This window comes from Spea bombifrons, chromosome 1 (assembly GCF_027358695.1).
Source record: "Spea bombifrons isolate aSpeBom1 chromosome 1, aSpeBom1.2.pri, whole genome shotgun sequence".
Lineage (NCBI taxonomy): Eukaryota > Metazoa > Chordata > Amphibia > Anura > Pelobatidae > Spea > Spea bombifrons.
The window spans coordinates 19,739,501-19,761,902 of NC_071087.1; the positions used below are offsets into that span (position 1 = coordinate 19,739,501).

Consider the following 22,402-nt stretch of genomic DNA (forward strand, 5'->3'; position numbering starts at 1 on the left):
GTAAAAGTGATGAAAAACCCCTCCACTTAAGCTAGGAATGGAATTCCTATAACTCAGGATCCTTATCAGTTGGGCCATGAATCACCACAGGGGTCCTCTGGGAAGATGACATGTCTAGCCAGAACAGATACAGAGGCCATGCACAAAGAAACATCAGATTAACCCATTCAATGCTTACACAAAGAAACGAACCATCTCTGCTGGATTATCCTTCCATGCATCCCCTACATCATGAGTTAATCGTGACACAGATCAATTATCAGCAAGCAATTAAGTAATCCAGTGGTACATAAGCACACTCAAAATCAGGTGAGCCAGTGACCAGGAAATCAGTCTTGCTAAAAACCGTGTTATTTTCCTTTCTTAATACACTTCCTGAAAGGTGGGTCTTGTTTGCATGTATCGTTCATCATTGCTTTCACCTTTTAAAATAAAAATATTTCCTGGAACTAGATAAAGTAGATAAAGCTGGCTGTTTTTCAAAACCCATGGCTGCACTGAGATGTGAGCCTCCAGTACGGTTCTATGTGGTGTGGACAATTTAGAGGGGTGTTGTCTACTACCATTCACTTCAAGTAAAATGTTGACTTTTCGAAACCATGGTTTTACTCAGTCTGAAAATCATCTTTAATATATACAGTAAATAAATAAATATATAAGAAGGCAATGGGTTTTGTGGTAACTTTACCTGGTGCCCCATGTTCTTAGGCGACAAAGAGCACAGTGGTCACAGAAGTAAGTGCTGGAGATGACTGGTGCACTACCCTGGGTCAGGTCTAGGGCACACCTCAACTAAAATGCACAACTAAATATCAAATCAAGTTAGCAATCAATCGGACATCGTAGTTTACACTGTAAATTTGAAGAAACTATTACTCTGGAAGCAGTGTTGCTGCATCTTTATTTTCACCATTGTAAGTTAAGAAGTTGATGTAGTAGTAAAAAACTTAACTAGTAGTACTAGAAACAAAAGATAAACCAAAGTGGGAACATGAACCAAATCAAACTTGGTACTTCATAGACTCTAGGGGAAATTCTTGATGTGTATTTGTGTTCACGCCAGACCTCTGATCCACCACGGGAAACCACAACCTCCCAAATCATGAAAACTAAGAGGAATGCCAGCAACTCCTGGTGGGCAAATAAGTTCCTGTGTACTATACTATGGAAGTTATGCAAACACATCCAACTTATGTATTGCTGTACCTTTCAATAAATGCTTCTCAAAAAACGTCACACCGTCTTTTTCAGGGTCCTGGCCAAGAGGGCAAAATCCATCAATTGTTTTGCTCCCTCTCCAGCTTGGTCTGATCTGAGCAATATATGCCAAGAATAAAGGCTGTCGAGTTCCAGTAAATGGTCAAACTGGGAATTTTACCCAGGTTCTGGACCTCATGTCAGGGGGATTAAGACCTAGATTTTGAGTTGGGCGTTGCAATTTATTATTACCGCAATTCAGGTTTATCTTAGGTTTGCTATCACTCCAAATGAATGTCGTAAATAGTTTACTTAAATTACGTATATACTTTCTCAACGGTAAGAAAGAATATTTACGTGAAATAAAATCCGGGGGATATCACCATTTTTAATAAAGTGTATTTGCCTGATAAAATTCAATGAAAGAGACTGAAATAATTGTTAGTGATTTTAGCAATCAGATTTTAAAGCTGGCTGTGTATAGGTGAGTTATGTATCTATATTATATACGATATACAGCTGATGAATGGGTCCAACCCCAGGTTAAACAAAAGAGGAAATAATATATATAAAGCTCCTTTTATGTTGGATTCCACACCTGCGGCATGACAAGAACATTAATTAACACAAACCTGTTGTGTGTTAAGTAAATAAGCAAATGAATGTTTTGTGATACATAGCTTAGCTCATTGGTAATAAAATGGTTAACGATTTCTGTAAGCTCCTAAATACAGAACTATAGAAATGAATACACACATTCTGCGGCAGCGAGACGACCGACCCACCTGATATTAATCCTGAAGTAACGCAGACAATGTTCTCATTCTGTCATAATACCCTTTGGCAAATAAGTCCCCTAACAATTCAAAGGACCTACATAAATCTTTTAGGATTGAGTGTATTCATTTGTACAGATGGATGAAGTATAGCGGGAGCCCCTCCAACAAAAATACAATCTTATAAATTAAAGTAGAATGTGGTATTTAATAGTGGGAAGCTCCTATGTTTCTCGCTGCCAGAGAATACAGATAATAATGTCTATGATTTCTCCTAATTCACAGATCCACTTCTTATCAGTAAAAAAAAAACCTAGAAATGCTTCACTAAACACTCCTTTACCACCGCCTGGTGCTCATGTGTACCCAATGCTTCGCCACTAGGGGCAAGTTTTTACTATACATACACTCACCTTCTAAAAAAAGGCTAATGGGCAATAAAAAGAAAAAAAAGGAGGGCTATTCCTTTAATAAGCACAGGTCTATCATACACTTGTTGATCCACCTCTACTTATGGGGAAAACGTGTACAGTAACTGAGGAACAGCTTGCGACTCCAGTGTAAAGCATAGATTTTAGTATTTTGTTTTTAATTGTTACTTTAAACAATGGAGATCAGCTCTTCTAACATGCCATGTAATATTTCAGCTGGGCCAGCTTTGAGAGCCAACAGTGCAGTGTGTGCATGCATGAAGGTACAAGAATGGAGTACAAGAATGATCAGACCACCTCTAACTTATATGTTTAACCCTCCCCAAAAAGCAAAGTTTTTGTAGCTTATGTAGAAGGTCTTCTCAGGAACTTCTAGTGATCTAATAGAGGTCCATCTTTGGAGCAGAATGTTGTGATGTAATGATGACGGTGAAAACAGTGTCAGGAAATAGCAGAAACTGCACATGGCAACAACAAAGATCATCCTATATAGTTAGCGGTGGATGACTTTGTCTGTATATCTCTTTTTAAGTCATGGACATTTAAATATGTTTATTTGCATTTTCTGAACGAGTGCTGAGGGTAGTGAGTAGCACTAGATCCTCCTCAGAAACAGCAGTGTAATTAGTCTTTTGTTACTGTAATTAACAGCTCATGAGATTGTAGATAAAATAGCCCAAAACCAATTCTCCGGAGAGAACAGATACTACAGTCCTACATCATTAACCTCACCGATACTCTAATCTTAGTATTTTATGTAATCCTTGCATTTTAAAGAGTAACGTTGGGGCGGAAAAAAATGTGTCAATCTCAGAAAATGTCACTACAGACGCAATATTTCAGGAAAATTTGTTTGAACTTTTTTGTGCTTGTCATTGTTTTCATGGGAGTTCATACAGAAATAGGTAAAGCATCAGTTTTCACAGAAAGTACTGCAAGTGGAGATTTTTTAAACATGATGCTCAGTGTATATTCAATACATCACGTTTAAGTCTCTTAAGTATAATACACCTGTCCACAACTTCATATGCAGGTCACACGGTTCCAAGGGTGCCTGGAATGTAAATATTGCCCTGGTTATTCGTGTGAATATAATATATACAAAATGTATAGAATGTAACGTAATGTATACCTGTATACATATATATTGGGGAAAAAGATAAGCACTATAATATAGAATACCTTCTTATTTAAATGAGTTTAAATACCAGAAATCTAGAATGTACATTCTAGATGTTTTATAACAAACATTAAAAATAATAATAATAATAAAATATATATATATATATATATATATATAGCGTATATATATATATATATATATATATATATACATACATATATATAATACACTTTCTCTGAGAGCTACAGCAGAAATGTCAATATTCTTCCCTGTCCTGTTAAACCTGTATAAATGAAGTAATATGAAGCCAGAATTGTTGTTTTTTTACTATACAGCCCTGGAAGAAAAACAAGTCCTAGTTCAGTCTGGTTAGCAGCAGGCTGCAGGTAAAGGGTTAATTGCTGTATGTCTAGGAAGTATGAAATCCAAACTTTGAAAGCCCTGAATTTCCCTGCAGTGTCACGTGATCACCTAATTCCTTGCGACACCACCTACAGTGTCTCATTAAGAGGTCATGCAGGCTGCAGGGTGCTGCTGCAGCCGCTGTCACTCACCCTGCATAGAAATCCACAGGACTACCTGACACTATGGGAAATCCAAAGAAAAAGACTTTCCCGGCTGAAGAACACGGAGGAAACAAGTAAGAGTTTTTCATAGCATCTAAAAAAAATCTTATTTAAAGTAAGTTTCCTTAATGATTAACAGAGAGAGCCCTTTAATACTATCTCAGGCTGCTGCTGTGCTCACTACCATGTTACCTGGCACACCTGTTACAGGTGGAACTGTACCAGTAAAGATACAGCGCCTCAATGCTATATATGTATACACATATATATATATATATATATATATATATATATATATATATAGATATACAGTGTGTGTATATATATATATATATATATATATATATATATATATATATATTGCGTGTTAATAGATTTATTTAGAGCTTTTAGGTTTACAGTATAAGAAAGGGTACATACAATAATTGCTGTCATATAATAAGTAACTCTACAGACTTTTTGATTGGGCTACAATAGGTATACATTGGGCTCATGCGCGTGGAGATTACAGTCTCACTATTTCAAAAATGTGTTAATAAAGCTTGAGTGTCCCAAAATGCGCTTTATGCGTACAATTATTGGTACACAATATTTTGTACTGTATTGTTATGCGGCTGTTGCGTGTTGTATCAGGATATCGGTGTAACACTAAATCAATGTTTTATCATTTTTGAGAATCATTTCCGTGTTCTCCAGCCATACTTGTCTGGTACTCGGATGGTTAAAAAGGGCACAAGTAGCCCGTGTTATCTCGGTTTGAGGCGTGGATAAGTAAACGCTACCAGTCATGGTGCTGTTGACACAAATTATGTTTAATCTGGAACTCTGACAATGCATTAACACACCATGTAAACATGATGGTTACACGTTTAAACACATACTATTGGGCTGGGGAGCTTGGGGCAGAAGGGAAGAGGTTAAAAGCATGGGGGGGTTCTGCTGGATTTGCAGGGGGGGGTAGGATTTTAAAGGGACACTCAGTTATCACATGCATTAATGACAGATGTCACAGCAATAGTGTACCTAATATCAAAGCCGTGGTTTACCCGTGAGAATAAGCCTCTAAAACGTGGCATCTAGGCAATGTATACTATGTGACAACGGCCATTCTACTTGAGGGACCCACGCTGCCCATGTTTTCTCTGCAAATTGTATTGTTTATCCGGGATACATCCTTCCCCAAAATAAAAGAAGCAGCAAATCTCCCAAAAGTGCAGAAGAGGAAAATCCAGCCCTACCTGCAGAGCGTTCTAGTCGGGTTTAAATGCTCCCTTGCCTTATGACTTCATGTGTATTGCAGTGCAGTTAGTCAATCTTAGCTGGTTTGAGCGGTTTCAGGATTAATAGCCCCTTTTACCTGTTAAGTGCACCATTTATGTACTTTATTTCAGCATCCTCCAACTCAGTAGCCGGTCATTTTTTTACAGAGAGTGGGGAGAAGGAGGGTCCAAGTGCTCTATAACGCTTTGATTTTGGGAAATAGATCAAAAATCAGCTTTCTTTTTCGTATAACATGAGATGGTAGCAGTTTATAAAATGTGATGTTTTACAGAGCATGAATCATTCATTCAGAACTCAGTAAAATATTAAAATCCACTTGTAAAAAGTGTTAATCACAGTATTACGGATCTGTAATTTTAACTTTTTTACTACGAATTAATGTAGAAATTATGTGTCATTCCAATAACTGGGATGGGGGATTCCTCTTGCATATGGGACCTCTGAAGGTGGACTGGCCATCTGGCACAGCGGGCAAATGACTAGTGGGCTGCTGGCCAACAGCACCACACATCTGATCTGCCACTCACCAGCATGCGACCGGCGACTGGTTATCCAGCCACACATACACAGCTCTCAGCCGCACATACTTCATCAGACGGCTGCTGGCCTTAAAGTGCCAGGGTCACCGTGCCATTGTCAGTCCGGCAGATGTGATTCCCAAATTTGAACATTCATTTTATTTGAATATGTATCTACGTAGTTTATTTGCTTTCTAAGTGTGGGGTGACGAGAATGGCGTTTTTGCTGGGAACACGTTATTGTCAAGTGACACAAAAGTAGGTACTGATAGGCTGTTGCACAGAAACTCTGTTTCTTAAAGATCTTAAATATTTTGTGTTCTACATATGTGATTAAAACGTAAGAAGAGAGCGTAAAATGACAGGTCAGCTAAGGTTTATTTGCTTAACCTACCAGTGAGTTCAGTTAATGTTTTCTTTAAGTTATTTGAGGGCAGTAAATTGATTGGGTAGTTATGGATCTGCCTCAAGAAGCTCTAAAATACTTGAGATAAAATCTCTATTACATTACATTTATTTATAGAACGCCAGCAGATTACAATAATGGGCAGTGAGTTAACAACAACATTAATTTGACAATAAGATGAGAACATGTTACGATATACTGCTACAGAGGGAGAACAGAGTCCTGGTCTTGCGAGCTACAGATGATTAGGAGGTTCAGGAGGAATGAGATGTAAACAGAGGGACTGCTTGGGTGAGAATGATGTGATGTGGAGAGGTCAGGGGCAGGTAGATCTGGAGGCTCAGGAGGACGGGTGATTAGGATGCATGTGGTAGGAGGAGGAGGATGCATGTGTATCTGAATAGATGCGCTTTAATGATTTCTTGGGTCCCCCCCCCCACATATGTTAGCAAGTTATACTTGGGCTACAAACATAGTACACCTTGTTTCCCTTGAACCGTAGGACTAGCCTTGTGTATGTCAACACACCCCTTAAGAGTTCATCATCTAACATCATAATCCAATAAAGTAAAAGAAGAACACTTGAAGCAGGACTCGTGACCACAGACTGAGTGTATAGGAGAAGCAGTGAGACATGTGGTGTAAACAGGTAAAACCTGTGAGGACATGATGTCATGTAGTATATTTAGAAGACTTTTAAGTGTTTATTATTATTAGGTATCCAGTTTCTCTGAGTCAGGAGCAGCTTTTACTAACCATTCCTGGATTCTCATGAGCCTTTGCCTTATATATCATGTATAGTAAGATTTTCCATTTTTGTGCCTTATCACACATATGTACACCGTCACCTCTTTAAGAATGCATTATTTAATGATTGTTTGTTGTCAATGGTCTCCCTTCTTGGCCTGGCTATTCTAGGAAAGAGATTTATTTTTTTTGTATTGTTGACTATGTCTTCTCCACTCCAGAATGAGCTTGCTGTGTGTCCTCAAAGCTTTTATAGGCAGTGGCTGTTTCCCTTTCAGTCCATTAGCCGTGTGGACTTCTCTTCACCATTTACCACCTTTTGCAACTAGACGCATCATTGATGTTGCCTTCATTCAAAGTCGTTGAATGACTTGTGGTTGTTAATGTCCCTAAAACGTTATTTGTTAGTATGCTGTTCTTGTACGTATGTAGCAAGAAAATCTGTCTAATTAACAATCATTGACAGTACTAGAGGAACATTTTTTTCTTTTACTAAGGCAGTCGTAACCTAGTAAGCTACTGCAAGAGCATTATTTAACTTGGAGAACGTAGAAAAACTTGATTGTGTTGGCGGTGATGTCAACAACAGTGAAAATCTATACCAGTGATGTATGTCAAATGTCAAACATAAAGGGTTTGAGGCTTAGGTGAGGTTTGAGTGTCATTCAGAAAGAGTTGGATACAGTTTGGGTGTAATATAAATGTCTTTGGAGGTCTCAAGGAGAATGACAGAAATATTGTGCTTGACAGACTACCAGGCCGAGGCTTGCAGTTAATATTTAATAGCACTCTTGTTTTGTTTTTTTTTTTTGTTGTGCTTCGCCCTAACTGTAACGGCAAGGTCGGGAAATCTTTGCATCACCATAGACTGTATAGTTTTCTTGATCGCAGCAGACTTACAATCCATTTGTTAAAGCCTGAGGCAGACAGAGAATTTCTTAATTGCTTAAAAACAGATTTGGTTGCTTGGCGAGTCCACTGCACTGGTAATTATTATATTCTTATATATAAAAGGTCTGTATGTACATGCCGGACATTTTACATGAAATGGATAAGACTGCTAAGGAGCAAATACAGCTGGAAACATGTGAAGGAAAGTAGTAGCAGGGGAGGAGATCTTGAGTTTATTTCTTCCCCCCCCCACGACAATATAATATACGTAAGTGACAAACAAAATTTTAAGTAAAAACTCTCAGATCGGAGAAAGTATGTCTAGCTACCAATGTAACTGAATAAGGCATTTGGGGGGATTAACCCCTTCAGGGCCGGCGTTTGTTTTTTTTTTAATATTTTCATTCCGTGATCGTGATTCGCTGCAATGCGATCACGTGCACCCCTCGCGATCCCAGCGTTCATAGCGACGCTGGATTGCGCATCATCGATGACAACCTTACACTAGTAACCTTAATGCGCGATGGGGGCATCTGGACCTTGTAATGCAAAACATGGACAGTGGCCGCCTAAACACAAACCCTGTTGGGCAATTTGGGCATTGAGAGTCTACCACTTCCCATCAGAACCGTCCAATTAACTTTCTGGACAGAGTATGGTTAATAACACGAGATTGTGAAAAAGCACAAAACCTTGTATGCCGTACACAGGTGTGATAGAACTTGTCAAATAGCAGTAAGCTCACTTGACCAGTTTTGTGATTGCTTTACACACAAACATTCTTTGAAAGTCTGCATATTTAGGAAAAGTGTATATACAAGCACAGGTTTGTTATTATTACATTGCAAATACCGTATTTAGATAATTGTATACATAATTATATGTTGTTAATGTATACCCTGTGGTATTTGTAACAAAGTACATTCTTCTAATACCACAGATTGTGAGGGAAAGATGTCATTTTTAGAGTCAAAAGTTACCTATAGCTATAGCTCCTTTGTATCTATCTGGGGGTTGACATATTTAATCTAACAAAAGATACTATTTTTGCTACATGTTTTGAATGCCCTTTCTATTATCCAATCCACCTATACATACACTACTCGACCAAAAGTATGTGGACACCCCTCCTAATTACTGAGTTTAGGTGTTTCATCCACACCTATTGCAAACAGGTGTATAAAACCAAGCACGTAGGCAGCCGTCTCCATAGACAAACATTGGCAGGAGAGCTCAGTGACTTTAAACGTGGCACTGTCCTAGGATGCCACCTTTGCCACAAATCCGTGTAATTTCTGCCCTGCTAGATCTGCACCGGCCCACTGTAAGTGCCATTGATGTAACGTAGAAGCATCTAGAGGTAACAACAGCTCAGCCGGTGGAAATTTGTCATCTGGCGTGATGAATAACGTTTCACTATCTGAAAGTCTGGTGGACAGATCAGGGTTTGGTGGACGCCAGGAGAACCCTACCTACCGGAACGCATGGTGCCCGCTGTAAAGTTTAGAGGAGGAGGGGTAATGTTTTTCAGGGTTTGGGCCCCTTAGTTCCAGTGAAAGGTAATGTTAATGCTACAGCATACATACACATAAATATAAATACATATACAAATACACACGTATGTAGACATATATGTATACACATACATGTATAGACAGACACATACACACAGTGCTTACCGTATCGCTCCTGTGTCCTTCTTGTAGCCTGTAGTTCCCTCACCGAGCAGCAGTCCTCCTCCGTCACTGACACTGTGTGGCGAGAATGGATGTAATTTCAAGGTGAGCAGTGTCAGTGATGGAGGGTGATTGCTGCATGTCGCGGGACCCAACTGGTTAGCTGCTTCATGGGACAAGCGCGATGGGGCTTTGGAGCAATTGGTGCAGCACCCATCAAAACACCAGGGCCCTGAGCAATAGCTCTATGAGCTCCACCGTCAATCTGGCCCTGCTTCTACCACTTATCTCCCAACCTCTCAATAAAGTACATGTATTACGTTACCCACTCAGTAAAGTAATACAACAATATAAAATATAAAAATTATGTCTTAGAAACACAGAGAGGAAAGGATTTTTCATTAGCAGTGTTTTATTCCCCACACTGTTTTCTTTCTTCTACACTGTAATCTCTAAAAGTATAAGGCATAATTCATGTAAACCTTTTTCACGTAGAAAAAAAGTATGTTATTTATTGAAAAGCTACAATGGAAAATGATACCCTGTAAACCGTAGATATACACAGAAGGTATAAATGCAGATTATGAGGGCAGATAAGAACCTGTTTAACCATCCGATCTGTCATTCTGTTTATCTAGGTTATTATACTGATTTGTTCTGCAGGATAATTTTCAGTTTCTCCAGGATGGGTTACCATGGGAATCAAAAGGTGACATGCCTTGTGTCCCTACTGTATATGTATAGCTGCTGGGTTTTTAGATCTAACTCATAACGTTCTTGCCATTTTATCTTGGTTTACATGTAGGGTTCCTAACTTCGACCCAAACATATCCAGCCCGCACACGGTGTGTGAATCGCTTTGCTTTGTTTATATCCAGCATGGGTTTGGAAGGCTTGATATTAAGTTTAGGTTTGAAACAGGTTTTTGTGCATGTTCTCAGGATTCAGCAGATGGCATTAGGGACGGAGGAACAGGGTCGAATTAAACATTTTTGTATCCTTGAGCAAACCTATCATGAGTCATAGATGATGACCACAAGGAGCAGTACTGGTAGGAACCATACCTACTCCATGCATCGTTTTATTCCTGGCAGCTGTCCTAAAATATAGTTCTTACCTTGTAGTGTTTCAATTATAAATATTGCATTGGACTTTAATTAAGTTGTCTTTTATGAATAAAAGCAAATTGCCTAAAATATCGTTCAATTCATCAGCCAAACTTGCCGAACAAATAAGCACATTTTTATTCTTTTACCATTCATAATGCCCATGGTATTTGATCAACCATTGCATGCCACCAAAAATCCGCTTTGTACCTAAGAACAAAGGAAACATATTACCACACAGGAGGGTGGAGAGATCTTGGCAAGGTCCCAGAATGAATAATATGTGAAATTATAGGAGGAACAAAAATAAATACATGCATATTGTTTTAAATATAAAGCAAGCCAAGCACAAAGATTGTGTTGTGCTATTGTGAATGAGAACAGTTAAGGTACTTGTAACAGGAAAAGAAATATGATAGGTTTCGGGATAGTAAAAATGCCATGGCTCCCATCCAAACATACTGGTGGCCAGGTCACTCCTGTCTCGTACACCTATTACTTTCGGGTTAACGTGTAAGCCCTCTTTAAGCTTTACATTATGTCAGAATCAGAGTCACGGGATCAATGTGTACAGCCTCAAAAATCTGCTCAAGTGACCTGCCAAAATAGTAAGGCGTTTAACACTGTCCCTCATAGAAGCCTGATAAATGAATTTCACTGTTTGGGTCTGGTTGCTAAAATAGTGAGGTATTCTCACACCACATAAATTCATAGTTACCGATATATCTATAAACGCCAACCTTTAAGAATTAAACATCTAGTGTAAACCAATCTAAAAAGTCAAATTAGCTCTCTCAACAATGTGCTACAGAGGTTCGGAAAACAAGGACATGTTGGTCCCTGGTGGTTCTTACTCAACTGACCTGGATGAGCATGTTTTCTGAGACACACTGTTGATACAATGTACGGGCTCAAAATGCATTGTTTTCAATGGGTTTTGGCACCGCCCATTGTCCTTAAGGGGTTAATTATTCACGTTTCCATAAAATGTGGACATCTGTTCTTACAGTTTAGCAGTGTGAAGGTATTCAAAGCTTTGTTGCTGTGTTATGTTCTTCTAATTTTGTTTATTCACTTTTAAGTTTTAATAATGAGTAGAAGTATGGATGCCTAGTGTTGCAGTAGTTCAGCAAGTCAGGCCTCATTTGGGAAAACTATAAATAAATGAATAGAAGGTCTAAATTTTAAAAAAGCAGGAAAAGAGAGAGAAAGGCCTGTCTGACCCCTTATACAGGTGACTTTTTTTTGTTTAACTAGTATTGAAAGAAAATCTTAAAAAACCCTACTATTTGCATTTCTTGTACTCAAAATATGCTCGTAGTCGATTGTGGCCGTGGCTCACCCACAGCACATGATAAATGTGTGCTGCTCCATATTACTGAATGAAATGTCCTGCTCCATTTATAAAACACATTAGCTGTCTAAGTATGTTAAGCAACTAACCCTATTATTCTTTGCTCTGAAGGTTTAATCACAAAAAATGAACACAGAAACTTAAAAACACAGCCTGTGTTTCTGACAAGTGTTCCTGGCAAAATTATAAATAAGGCAACATTGTACATGATTAAAGAATTATTTCTGGGATGGGTCTGGTGATTCAGCAATTATAGAATGGTGTTTTGGATAAAATATTTGAAATAAAAGTGGTAATTAAGAAGAGTATGTGGATCGGCACCTTTAAGATGCCCATCCAGACACTGCATTTATTTCAAACAACTTGAACTTGCATTAACAAGTATTGTTGGGGCTTATTACTTATATAAAACTGATACCTGGGCACAGAACGTATTTTACTTTCCTATTTTTAACCTTTTAGTTGACATACATTTACTGTTTACTTCATGGTTTATGGTCATGGCTACACTCAGTATTTTGTACCTAATCCTTTAGGAGCTTTGACCTTTTTCAAATCATTTTTCAAAATCCAAGGGGTTTTGTAAGTATACAAAAGTATAAGTAATTGTATTTTTTGCATCAGCAGACATAGCCCTTCTTTACTCTGACTTGATGATCAACTATTTCTTTATTTAATAGAAATATATCACCAGATATGACCAAAGGTGTCTCAATTGGGGATAATCCTGACATCTAGAGTAGAAGAACATACTATACTATGGCAACATTTGAAAAAGTGTGATGGGTTGTCAAAAAGTTAATATGTTCATGGGACTCATTTACAAAGTTAACAGGTGACAAGCATACTATGGATGTACTGAATGTAATGTGTGAATGCGTTAATGGAAAGTAAATTAGCACTTTTAGAGCACGTTAGAATTCTCTGGCTTTGACATAGAGATAAACAAAGTAACACAAGTTACACGTCCGGCCAAAAGTGCTGTCCTACAAATGGAATGTGTCATTGACTTTCATTGTCAGCTGGATCGGAATCATTGTAGCTTGTTTCTTCTAAACCAATTTAATGGAGTTTTGTACACTGCCAATGTACAAAGGCATGCAAGGTCACGGAGTGGGAGGAAAGCTGTCTTCTCTAAAATAACAAATGCTCCGCTAAAAATCAAGCCGAGAAGTAACACAATCCATGAGAAACAGCAGCAGAGATGCTTCCTTCACATTGTTTTTAGGTAGTGAAGTAAGACTGAAGAAACAGTAGTTCATTTTTTTCCACACCCCATTAAAATAGTCCAGATTATGTCAAATTATTAAAATAAACCCATTGACATCTCTCCTATGAATAACCTGCTTATTTTATGTGTCTTCTTAACTCCCCATTGGCTACAGGTTAAAGTTTTTGGAACTTCTTCTATACACAGATCTAATGTTATATAGATTTACTTTATATTTATTTTCCATGCGTTCTATTGTAATATGATAAACTCCTTGTGTAAAAGTGTAATCTCATCTCATATACATGTATCACTATTCTATAGAGGATCTGTATAGGATCCAGGCATAAGTAGTCTATTCACTAAAGTAAACTTCACTTCTAACCTAACCACTTGACAGCTAATTTGTAACGGGTGAAAGTAAGTTAACAAGAGTCAACTTGCCAGTTGGCACCAAAACTTGGCAGTCCTTTAAAATGTAAGTCCTTTACAACTCAGTGGCCTTAATTGACCGACAGGTTTGATGAACAGACCAGTCTGATTACAAATAGGTTGAGTTTTAACCCCTTAATGACAAAGCCCGTACATGTACGGGCTCAAAATGAATTGTTTTCAATGGGTTTAGGAACCGCCCATTGTCCTTAAGGGGTTAAGATCAGCAAATTTATAAATTTACTAGTAGTATGGGTTGTGTTTGCAAATTCATGACTTAAAACACTTATCTGCAAATAAATGTGAATACACAATTCTGAATACATTTACCAAGTAGTCAGCAATCCAGCCATATATTTAGTTCTAGCTCTGTTCTTGTGTGACTTTAGAAAAGTATAACTAGTCTCTATTTGCAGGCATGGCAGCAAACTAACTATGACCATACAATTATAAAAGTATGAGATAACAGATATGGTCCTGCATGGCCCTCTAGCTGTCTAGCCATCCAAGGGAAGAAGACATTTATGGTTGACCATAGAGCAAGGAGAAGACCTTACCCTATTTTACACCCCCCCATTAGCATTCCTTTAAGTTTTTAATGTTCGATTGTTCCGCTAAAATTTGCTAAATAAATAAATAAACATTACAGGGTAATTTCATGGTCCAAAGATAAATGAAATAGAAATGTTTATGGACCCTAAAGACAAGGTAATCTGCAGCTGTGCTTTCTTATTTGATGTGCTCAGTGAGATGGAAAGCAAATATCCCTGAATGGTGTTTTGAAGTAACATCACAGATATAATATTACCGATTTTCTGTTGTGGAAATATTTGATGAAAGGTACATTGAATCAGCTTTATGCGAGCGCTGTGTGGAACTAAATTACCGTGTGCCACAGTAATGACTCCGTAGAAAGGATTTCTAACAGCCTTAATGGAGTGATGTCATACAACCAGGTTATATTCATTAATAAGTGTAAATGGGAAACTTAATTAAAACCACCTCTATGTTAGTTTAAGTTCATCAGGCGACTCTTTATGTAAATTATTTGGGAATTTATGAGGTTCCCGCTGCAGCGATCCTATTTTACTAATTTTATGTGTCTTTTGGGCTGATTTACTCAAATGTCATTAACTTTCAAATTCGTTGTAAAAAAATATCCAAAACCAAAAACGTTCTATCATGTCTTTAATGTTCAGCTTTGACAGTAGTTAGATTTATATTTCCATCACCAATGGCAAAGCTGGTTTATTCCAGATACATGTTACTTCCATTACCCATGATTCATTAGCCAAGTTTGTATTTTTTAAACCCATGTAGGAACTTACAATTTCCCTTTCTTCTTTAAAGGGGGCACTCCAATGTCACAGGTAGCCCCTTGTTCAACTTTGTAATATATATATACTGTATATCATGAGCAATGTACTCTTTGTCCATTGTTTCAGAAATGTTATTGTAAATAACTAAATTGCAGGGGATCACTGTTTTAAGTTTGTAATGCATTTAGAGCTAGAAGCTGTTAGAGATCAGGGTTCAAGTAAAACTATACAATTTTGGGGGGAAAATGCTTGCTGAACATAACTCTGCTTTCTCAACACCAGGGAAAAGTAAACAACAACATAATGAGAATGATGCATAAAATTGGCAAAATGGCGCAAAGGTTGGATAATGAGAGAATGCTTAAACCTCATTGGATCTGCTTATGCTACTCAAAATATATACACGAAAAACAAATGTAAAAGCAAATGTAGTCCTACTATAAAAAACTGAAGAAGGACAAAGAGATATTGTTTGGTTGTAATCTTGTTAAAAAAAAACTTCCAGTGAATAGTGAATAAACAGGTTGTAAATATGAGAATGAAACGAATCACTTACGCTGTTTCTAAACACATCAGACCAAAGACGGTGCCAGAAAACAGACAACCGCCCGGGTGAAAAAGTAGGGACACAGTGACAGTTTTTGTATGTATGAAAGCCACTGCCTGCTTGATGAGTGATAGGTTGCCCCGGAACATTTCATCTCCTATTTCTCTTGGTGGGAATTAATTTATAGCTCTTTATTGTTATTTTTTGTTTCGTTTATTCTCATGAACTATCCTGAATTACACCTGCCTCTGTCCCTTTTCTCATTAGTCTTCCTCATATTCCCCAGAGCAAGCACTCTGAAACCTAAATATTTGAATAAGTGTCTACAACAATTCCACAATGATCAGGCCTAGTTAATGTTAATCCATTCAGTGCCAGAACATTTAAAATGTGCAATGCAAGAAGAGCCATGCCTGGACAGCATGAACTGCCTGGTAACCTTTGGCTGATGGTGGGAGTGGAGGGGCAGCGAACATCCTGGGACAGAAGGGTTTTACATTTTGTTGCAGTAGAAGTGCCCACACAGTTGATCAGTACTGATCAGATGCCCACCGTGATATTACAGCCATCTTTGGCGTAGATCAGCTACATGGGGATGAGATATGCTCATGACATTACACCTGCGCCAGCATGCACCCAGTAACCAGCATCTACATGCTGGTAAATTTATAAGGTCACAGGACACTTTAGGTGTGTCTTTTAAGGTCACAGGAGACCTCTGATTCACAGAGCGTAATTAATATATGTAGCCCTAACTCCTAAAATAATAGTTGTTATTAAAGAATACCTGAAAGTTCTAAGTATATTGCATTCATATGCCCTATTGTGACTACTGACCTAACAAAACAATGCACACAGCTTCACCTTTCAGTAACCCTGGCAGTTTGTGTGTTATACGTTAAAAAGGAACTATGCGACTACGAAAAAATAACACAGCAGCTGGCCAAACATTAGCTTCACACAATATGAAGCATACCATAGAGCAGCTTAATTGTCATGTACAGCAAAAAAACTAAAAGAACCAAAATGATTGAACGAACTGAACTAAAAATATTGATTTTGTACACATGCGTTCTGTATGCATGAATAGTTCTTATACAAGTGTCTTTGTGATTGTGCGTTCTGTGGTACGCTGTCCTCACGCTACTGTTTAGATGGTTTTAGCCTAATTTTTAAAGTTATAATTTTTTATTTTTATTTGTTGGCAGATCAGGGTTTATTGTGATAAGGCAGATAGATAGATTGTAAGCTCATTCGAGCTGGGCCCTTAAAACCTTTCCTATAAGGATTGTTATGTGACGCACTGCTTGTTATGTCATGTTTACCCCTTGTACAGCACCACAGAATGTGATGGCGATATATCAATAAATGACTAACAGACAAAACCATGCTATTGGCGTTTTTCACTGAGTAAAGTGAAAAAAAAGGGTTACAGCAGCCGTATTATCAGAAATAAAAAATAATAATAAACCAATCAATAAACCATAACAACCATTTTATATATGTGGGTTTATTTAATTGAGCACTAACGCTAGCGAATGAGTACAGCTTGGAGTGCGGCGGCTTCCATATAGGCCTTTGTCGTATATGGGAATAGAATTGTTGCCTTTGCTGGTGACATTAAATGATAAACAAATCTTCCCACACAACTAAAATATATTCTTTATAGCACATAGTACTTTTCAGAAACCTACCAATGGCCTTTCCAACCAAAGGAAAACAAAGAAGGGTGTGTGTAGAAACATCAATAGTCCGTGCGTCGCAGCCAACCAACATGTAAATAACTTCTAATAAAAGCTACCGTGCTTGTCATTGTTGTTTCACTGCGGACACTCCTCTCGGCGTAATGTTCAAATGGCTCTGTTTACCTTTGCGCTGTAATGTGTACTCAGGGTGGACTGTTTACCGTGTCGCTGCGGTGGAAAGGATGCTTCGTAGGCAGTGCTTTTTCCGCACATGCAGTACGTGACACGCATGCCAGTGACTGAGATACCTACACATGTCTCTAGGCGCTTGCAGAGGCTTAGATGTTCACAAAGATGGTAGATAGTTGGAACAGCCTTCCAGCAAACATGGAAGAGGTTAATACTGTGAGAGAATTGCACGAGATAAGCCTATCCCTGAAATAAGACAAGACCAAGGACCAAACGAGGTTTAAGATTTGTACAGCAAAACATTGGGCAGCATAGATGGCCAAATGGTTCTTACCTGCTGACTATGTCTCTGCGTTACTAATATCACCTCTGACGTCTCTAAAGAAGTTAATGACAAGAACTGGGTAGAGTGTGGTATATTGTGTATCCACTGGAAAATTATAGCTCTGGGGCTGTGTGAGTAAAATAGACTTGTGGGAAACACCTTTCCTAGTCCCATACCGGTCAACACATCACTTACGCACCATCATTTTATATACTAAATGTCCTTATTGTGGCCTTTCCAAGTATTACCCCGAAGACAGCAAGCACTGGCCACATAAGGCCTTCCCATACCAAACCTGAGCATCGTCACTAGATTGTAAGCTCGCAGGAGCAGGGACCTCTTCTGCTTTGTACCAGTTTTGTTATTGTGTGTGACTTGAAATTATCTGACTGATTGTAACAGCGCTGCGGATTCTGCTGGTGCGATAGAAATAAATGTAATGTAATCAAAATTCCATACGTTCCTCTGAGGAGGGCATGATTGCTAGAAGCCCATAAGGCTCTTATAGATATGGTCTTTCGTTAAGCTAATAATCATCATTTGCCAAAAGACTTAACTCACACATTGAGGTGACTTAGTAGGCTTGGTGCCCGATGCCCAGAGTGTGACAGCGTAGAGGGAAAAGAGTTTTTGTTCTTTGAGTTTTATGGAGTAATATGGAATGGTTAAGTCTGTTTGTTACTCTGCTGTAATACTCGAGTTGCCTTACTGTGCTAATTTTGCTATGGATTATTAGCAGTGATTTCTTTAAAAAAATTCTCAAGTGCATTTGGATCGGATACAAAGTGTTTGGTTGTTTAGTAAAATGCTGAAACATGCTCAAACTATATAAAATAATTGTGTGCATAAGTGGTTTGCAGCTATGATTCATTTTAAGTGACCTTGTTTAGAAGGTAACAACAATACATCATTCCAGTTTGAATTAACTACCCCAGTAAAGGTGCAGTTCCACCTACTCTGCTTAATTTACCACTTTTATTAACTAAAATGCAGCATTAGTACAGAAACTTATAGGTTGCTGCCAAATAAACTGAACTTCATAAGCATGTCTGTACTTCTTTACGATTAAAATGTCAGAGGAAAGAATCAACTGATTTTCAACCTCTTCTGTTATTTTTTATTTTTTAGGGGCAGTGCTGTACGATGTCCATCTCCTTCTCCTGTCGTCTAATGGAATACCTTTACGGTATAGTGCATTTTCTTTTGTTATGGTATTGTGTAACCTTATCACAAGTTTTTTAATAAAAGAGCATTTTCTTGAAAAAGTATCTTTTTCAAGATTTAATAGGTGTTTTTATTTTGATGAGAAGCAAGCAGAAATTAGATGAAATTGGATGGTTTGTGTCAAAGAAAATCACTTTTGTTTGAAATGGTTTTATTACTCGTATCAATCAACAATTCTGTGTTTTGCATAACATAATGTATTCAGACAGCTGCATATTAGTCATTTGCATATGTTCTAGTTGCATTATTTTAGCCCAGCCATATCATATCGCCTTATGGTAACAATAGAATGGCTCAGTATCAGTCACCCAGGTTGACGATCTGACTAATGGAAGTCTGGGAAGGAAGGGATTTCTTTGGAGAATGGAAGCCTTCAGGTCAGCAGATGTCTGATACATAGGTTCAGAACTTCTCATTCTGTACACCACTCACCCACTCAGTTCTTAAAACTGAGTACTAGTGTATAAGGAAATTGCCTAATTTTGTATCATATCATAGAGCCTTTGAAATGATTTAAATACATAACTGTTTTTCAATGACACACAAAAAAAAAATTCCTTTTTTTCGGTTTAGGTATTAAATGACAAAATCCAGATGGGGTGCACGTGCTGCAAAATGCTGGAGAGGTATGACTAGAGTAATATTTTCTATGTATATGTGAACCGTTAGCATGTGAGTGTAACAAATTATAGATAGATCATTTGCTTTGGCTAATGCTACTTACCCTTACCAACCAAGTTTAAGCCTCAGAGAAAGATATGTTGTAGGCAAGTTAAATCAAACATTCATTGTGACTTGTAACTTTTGACAGCTCTTCAACTTGAGCTGTGCCTGCGACATTTTGTGTACATTAGACTTGTGTATTAGGATTCATATAAATTTAAATTTTAACTAAATTTGCCAATTCCGTTAATTGATAGAAATGTCTGAAAAAGGAGGGACCCCAATGAAATAAACAAAAACAAAGCAGAGAGCTCAGAAGCTTCATTGCTTTTTCCACCCTCACTCACTCAGAGAGTGGCATATAGGGAGGTATAGGGCATTTCAGGAGGCAGAGTGGCGTATAGAGGGTTAAAAGGCATTTCTGGGGGCAGAGTGGCATTAAGGGGGTTAAAAGGCATTTCATAGAGCACTCTGCCTACAGAAATGCCTTATGCCCCCCATTTAACACTCCCCCCCCCAAACTTACCGGTGCTTCTGAGTCCCCGGTGTGTAGCCGAGGCAGCGTGTAGGCGTCTACACGATTCGTCTACCTGTGATATGCCGGTGCGGGGAACTCTGATCTCTGACAGCCGGGGAAGGTCTGCACGATGGACGCAGACAGCCCCCGCACCTAACCGCACCTCCTTCCGGCTGCAGCAGAAGTTGCCCACGCGAATCCCGTAGACGTCTACACGCTGCCCCGGCTACACACCGGGGACTCAGAAGCACCGGTAAGTTGGGGGGGCATTAGACAGGAGGATCCAGGTCCCCTGCAGCGCTACGGGGGATCTGGATCTTAGTCTCATATTCAGACCTATTTGAGGTCTGATTATAAGACAACACTGATTATAAGACGAGGGGTATTTAAAAAACCTTGTCTTATAATCGAGCAAATACGGTATATATATATATATATATATATACCTAAGTGCCATATTTAGCATTATTATTATTTATTATGTGCCATGTTAGTTTCCTGGTGCTGAGATGTAACTATTTTAGGCAACTACTGCTAAACTGAGACATAATGAGTGTTTTCATTCACAATTTTAATATTTTTTTATTTTTTACCCAGACCCGAACCAGGCGAACGACAGCTAAAAGGATATGTCAATGAAGCACACAGTTTCAATGAGTACGACCGCTCAAAGCTACCAACAGTGAAGATTAGTGATCTTGTGCATGAAGAGCCCAACAGATTCATTGATTCACATGATCTCTTCAACGGAACTGAAAAGACTAATCATAAACACGATACGCCTGTTACAAATGGACCGTCAACGATAGCTTCTCAATGCCCTATTTTAAATAACAACACAATAGGAGAAACCAAAGAATATGAAAATTACTCCACAGAGACTGATTCCTCAAAAGGAAACTCCGAAGGGCGAGAATCCATTGAACATGCATCTCCATGTGAAAATAATTCCTTTTGTGAAAACGTCATAAGCATTGTAAATTCTGACTTACTGCTAAACCCCTATGATGTCACTGCTGATTCTGACACTCCGAATGCACACGCTGATGATGATAAAGACCACATCCTGGAAACACCAAACGAGCCTTCTTTAGTAGCTCACCTAATCCAGAGAATTTCATCGAGGGTTTCAAAAATAGGCTTAGAAAATGAGAAACAAAATGAGGAGACATCCCAATACGAGGAGCTCCATCCAGATGTGGCCGAGGCTTTAGCAGTTCTTGATTCTGTTATTGAGCAGTTCGAAAATGAAAAACTGGAAATTTAAATCAAATTTCATCTTATTGAACTTATTCCAAGATTTCTCCAGAGACGCAACCAGGAATATTCTGCTAGAAAACTTTGAACATTTTAGAACAAAGTGAATGAAAGAAGAATTATGTTGCACTGCTAATTATTTTAATATAAAATACATTGCAGACTAAAACATATAATTTAATATAAAATATTGTATACCACTGGCTGGTAGACACATGCTGTTTTTGCTGTATTTAATGTACTGGTATTTGTATTTATATAAGCGATTCACAATTTTAATGGTCTTGAAACACTGGTCTTGTACTGGCTTTTCACATTGATTGTCGCCAAAGAAATTAACATTAGCCAAAAGGCTAAAGGATATGTTGCATTAGCAAATGCAAGTGCAATCGTGTTGGGTAGGCAGGTAAAACTAGATTTAGTACTATGAATGAAAGGATGCAGAAATACGTATATGGATTATAAATTGTGGACCAAAGGAAGGTAAAACAATACAAGGGCACTCATAAATTGCATCCACATATAGTAGAACTCATCACTCTGTCTTAACTGTCACTCACAGACCTTCTCCTCTTTAGTCCCCCCACATGCTCCATGGCACATTATGTAGATCTGAAACCGAGTAAACACATGTGGGATGGACTATCGGCACCGTGTTTAGGTTTTTGTGTTACAGTTTTTGGAATACAGCCATCTCCTTTCTGTAATCATGAGAGATCTGGCTGAATCCAGACACTGGCACAGGTGAAACACACCATGGGTTAACTCTGTTTGACCCTTATCACTCTGATGGTGACCACCCATGATATCAGTAAGAGTCAAGGGTGGCTCTTGGTTTAAGTACACTCTAAGCCCTGACTGTTTTGTCAGAAGAGAGGGACTTGGGAATATTTCTGATGATTTAAAGTTAATCGGGCACTGCAATAAAGCGTGGAAAAAAGCAAGCAGATTGTTTGATAGTA

General features: G+C 38.3%; 1 protein-coding gene across 1 annotated transcript; it reads left to right on the plus strand.

The window, feature by feature from the left end:
- The first annotated feature begins 4,039 nt into the window (after positions 1–4,039).
- On the plus strand, positions 4,040–21,730 carry LOC128472977 (uncharacterized). The gene is made up of 4 exons (XM_053454975.1): positions 4,040–4,167; positions 18,908–18,965; positions 19,577–19,629; positions 20,781–21,730. Exons 3-4 carry the CDS (start codon positions 19,598–19,600, stop codon positions 21,448–21,450), a joined length of 702 nt encoding a protein of 233 aa, XP_053310950.1. The 5' UTR covers positions 4,040–4,167; positions 18,908–18,965; positions 19,577–19,597; the 3' UTR covers positions 21,451–21,730.
- Positions 21,731–22,402: the final 672 nt, after the last annotated feature.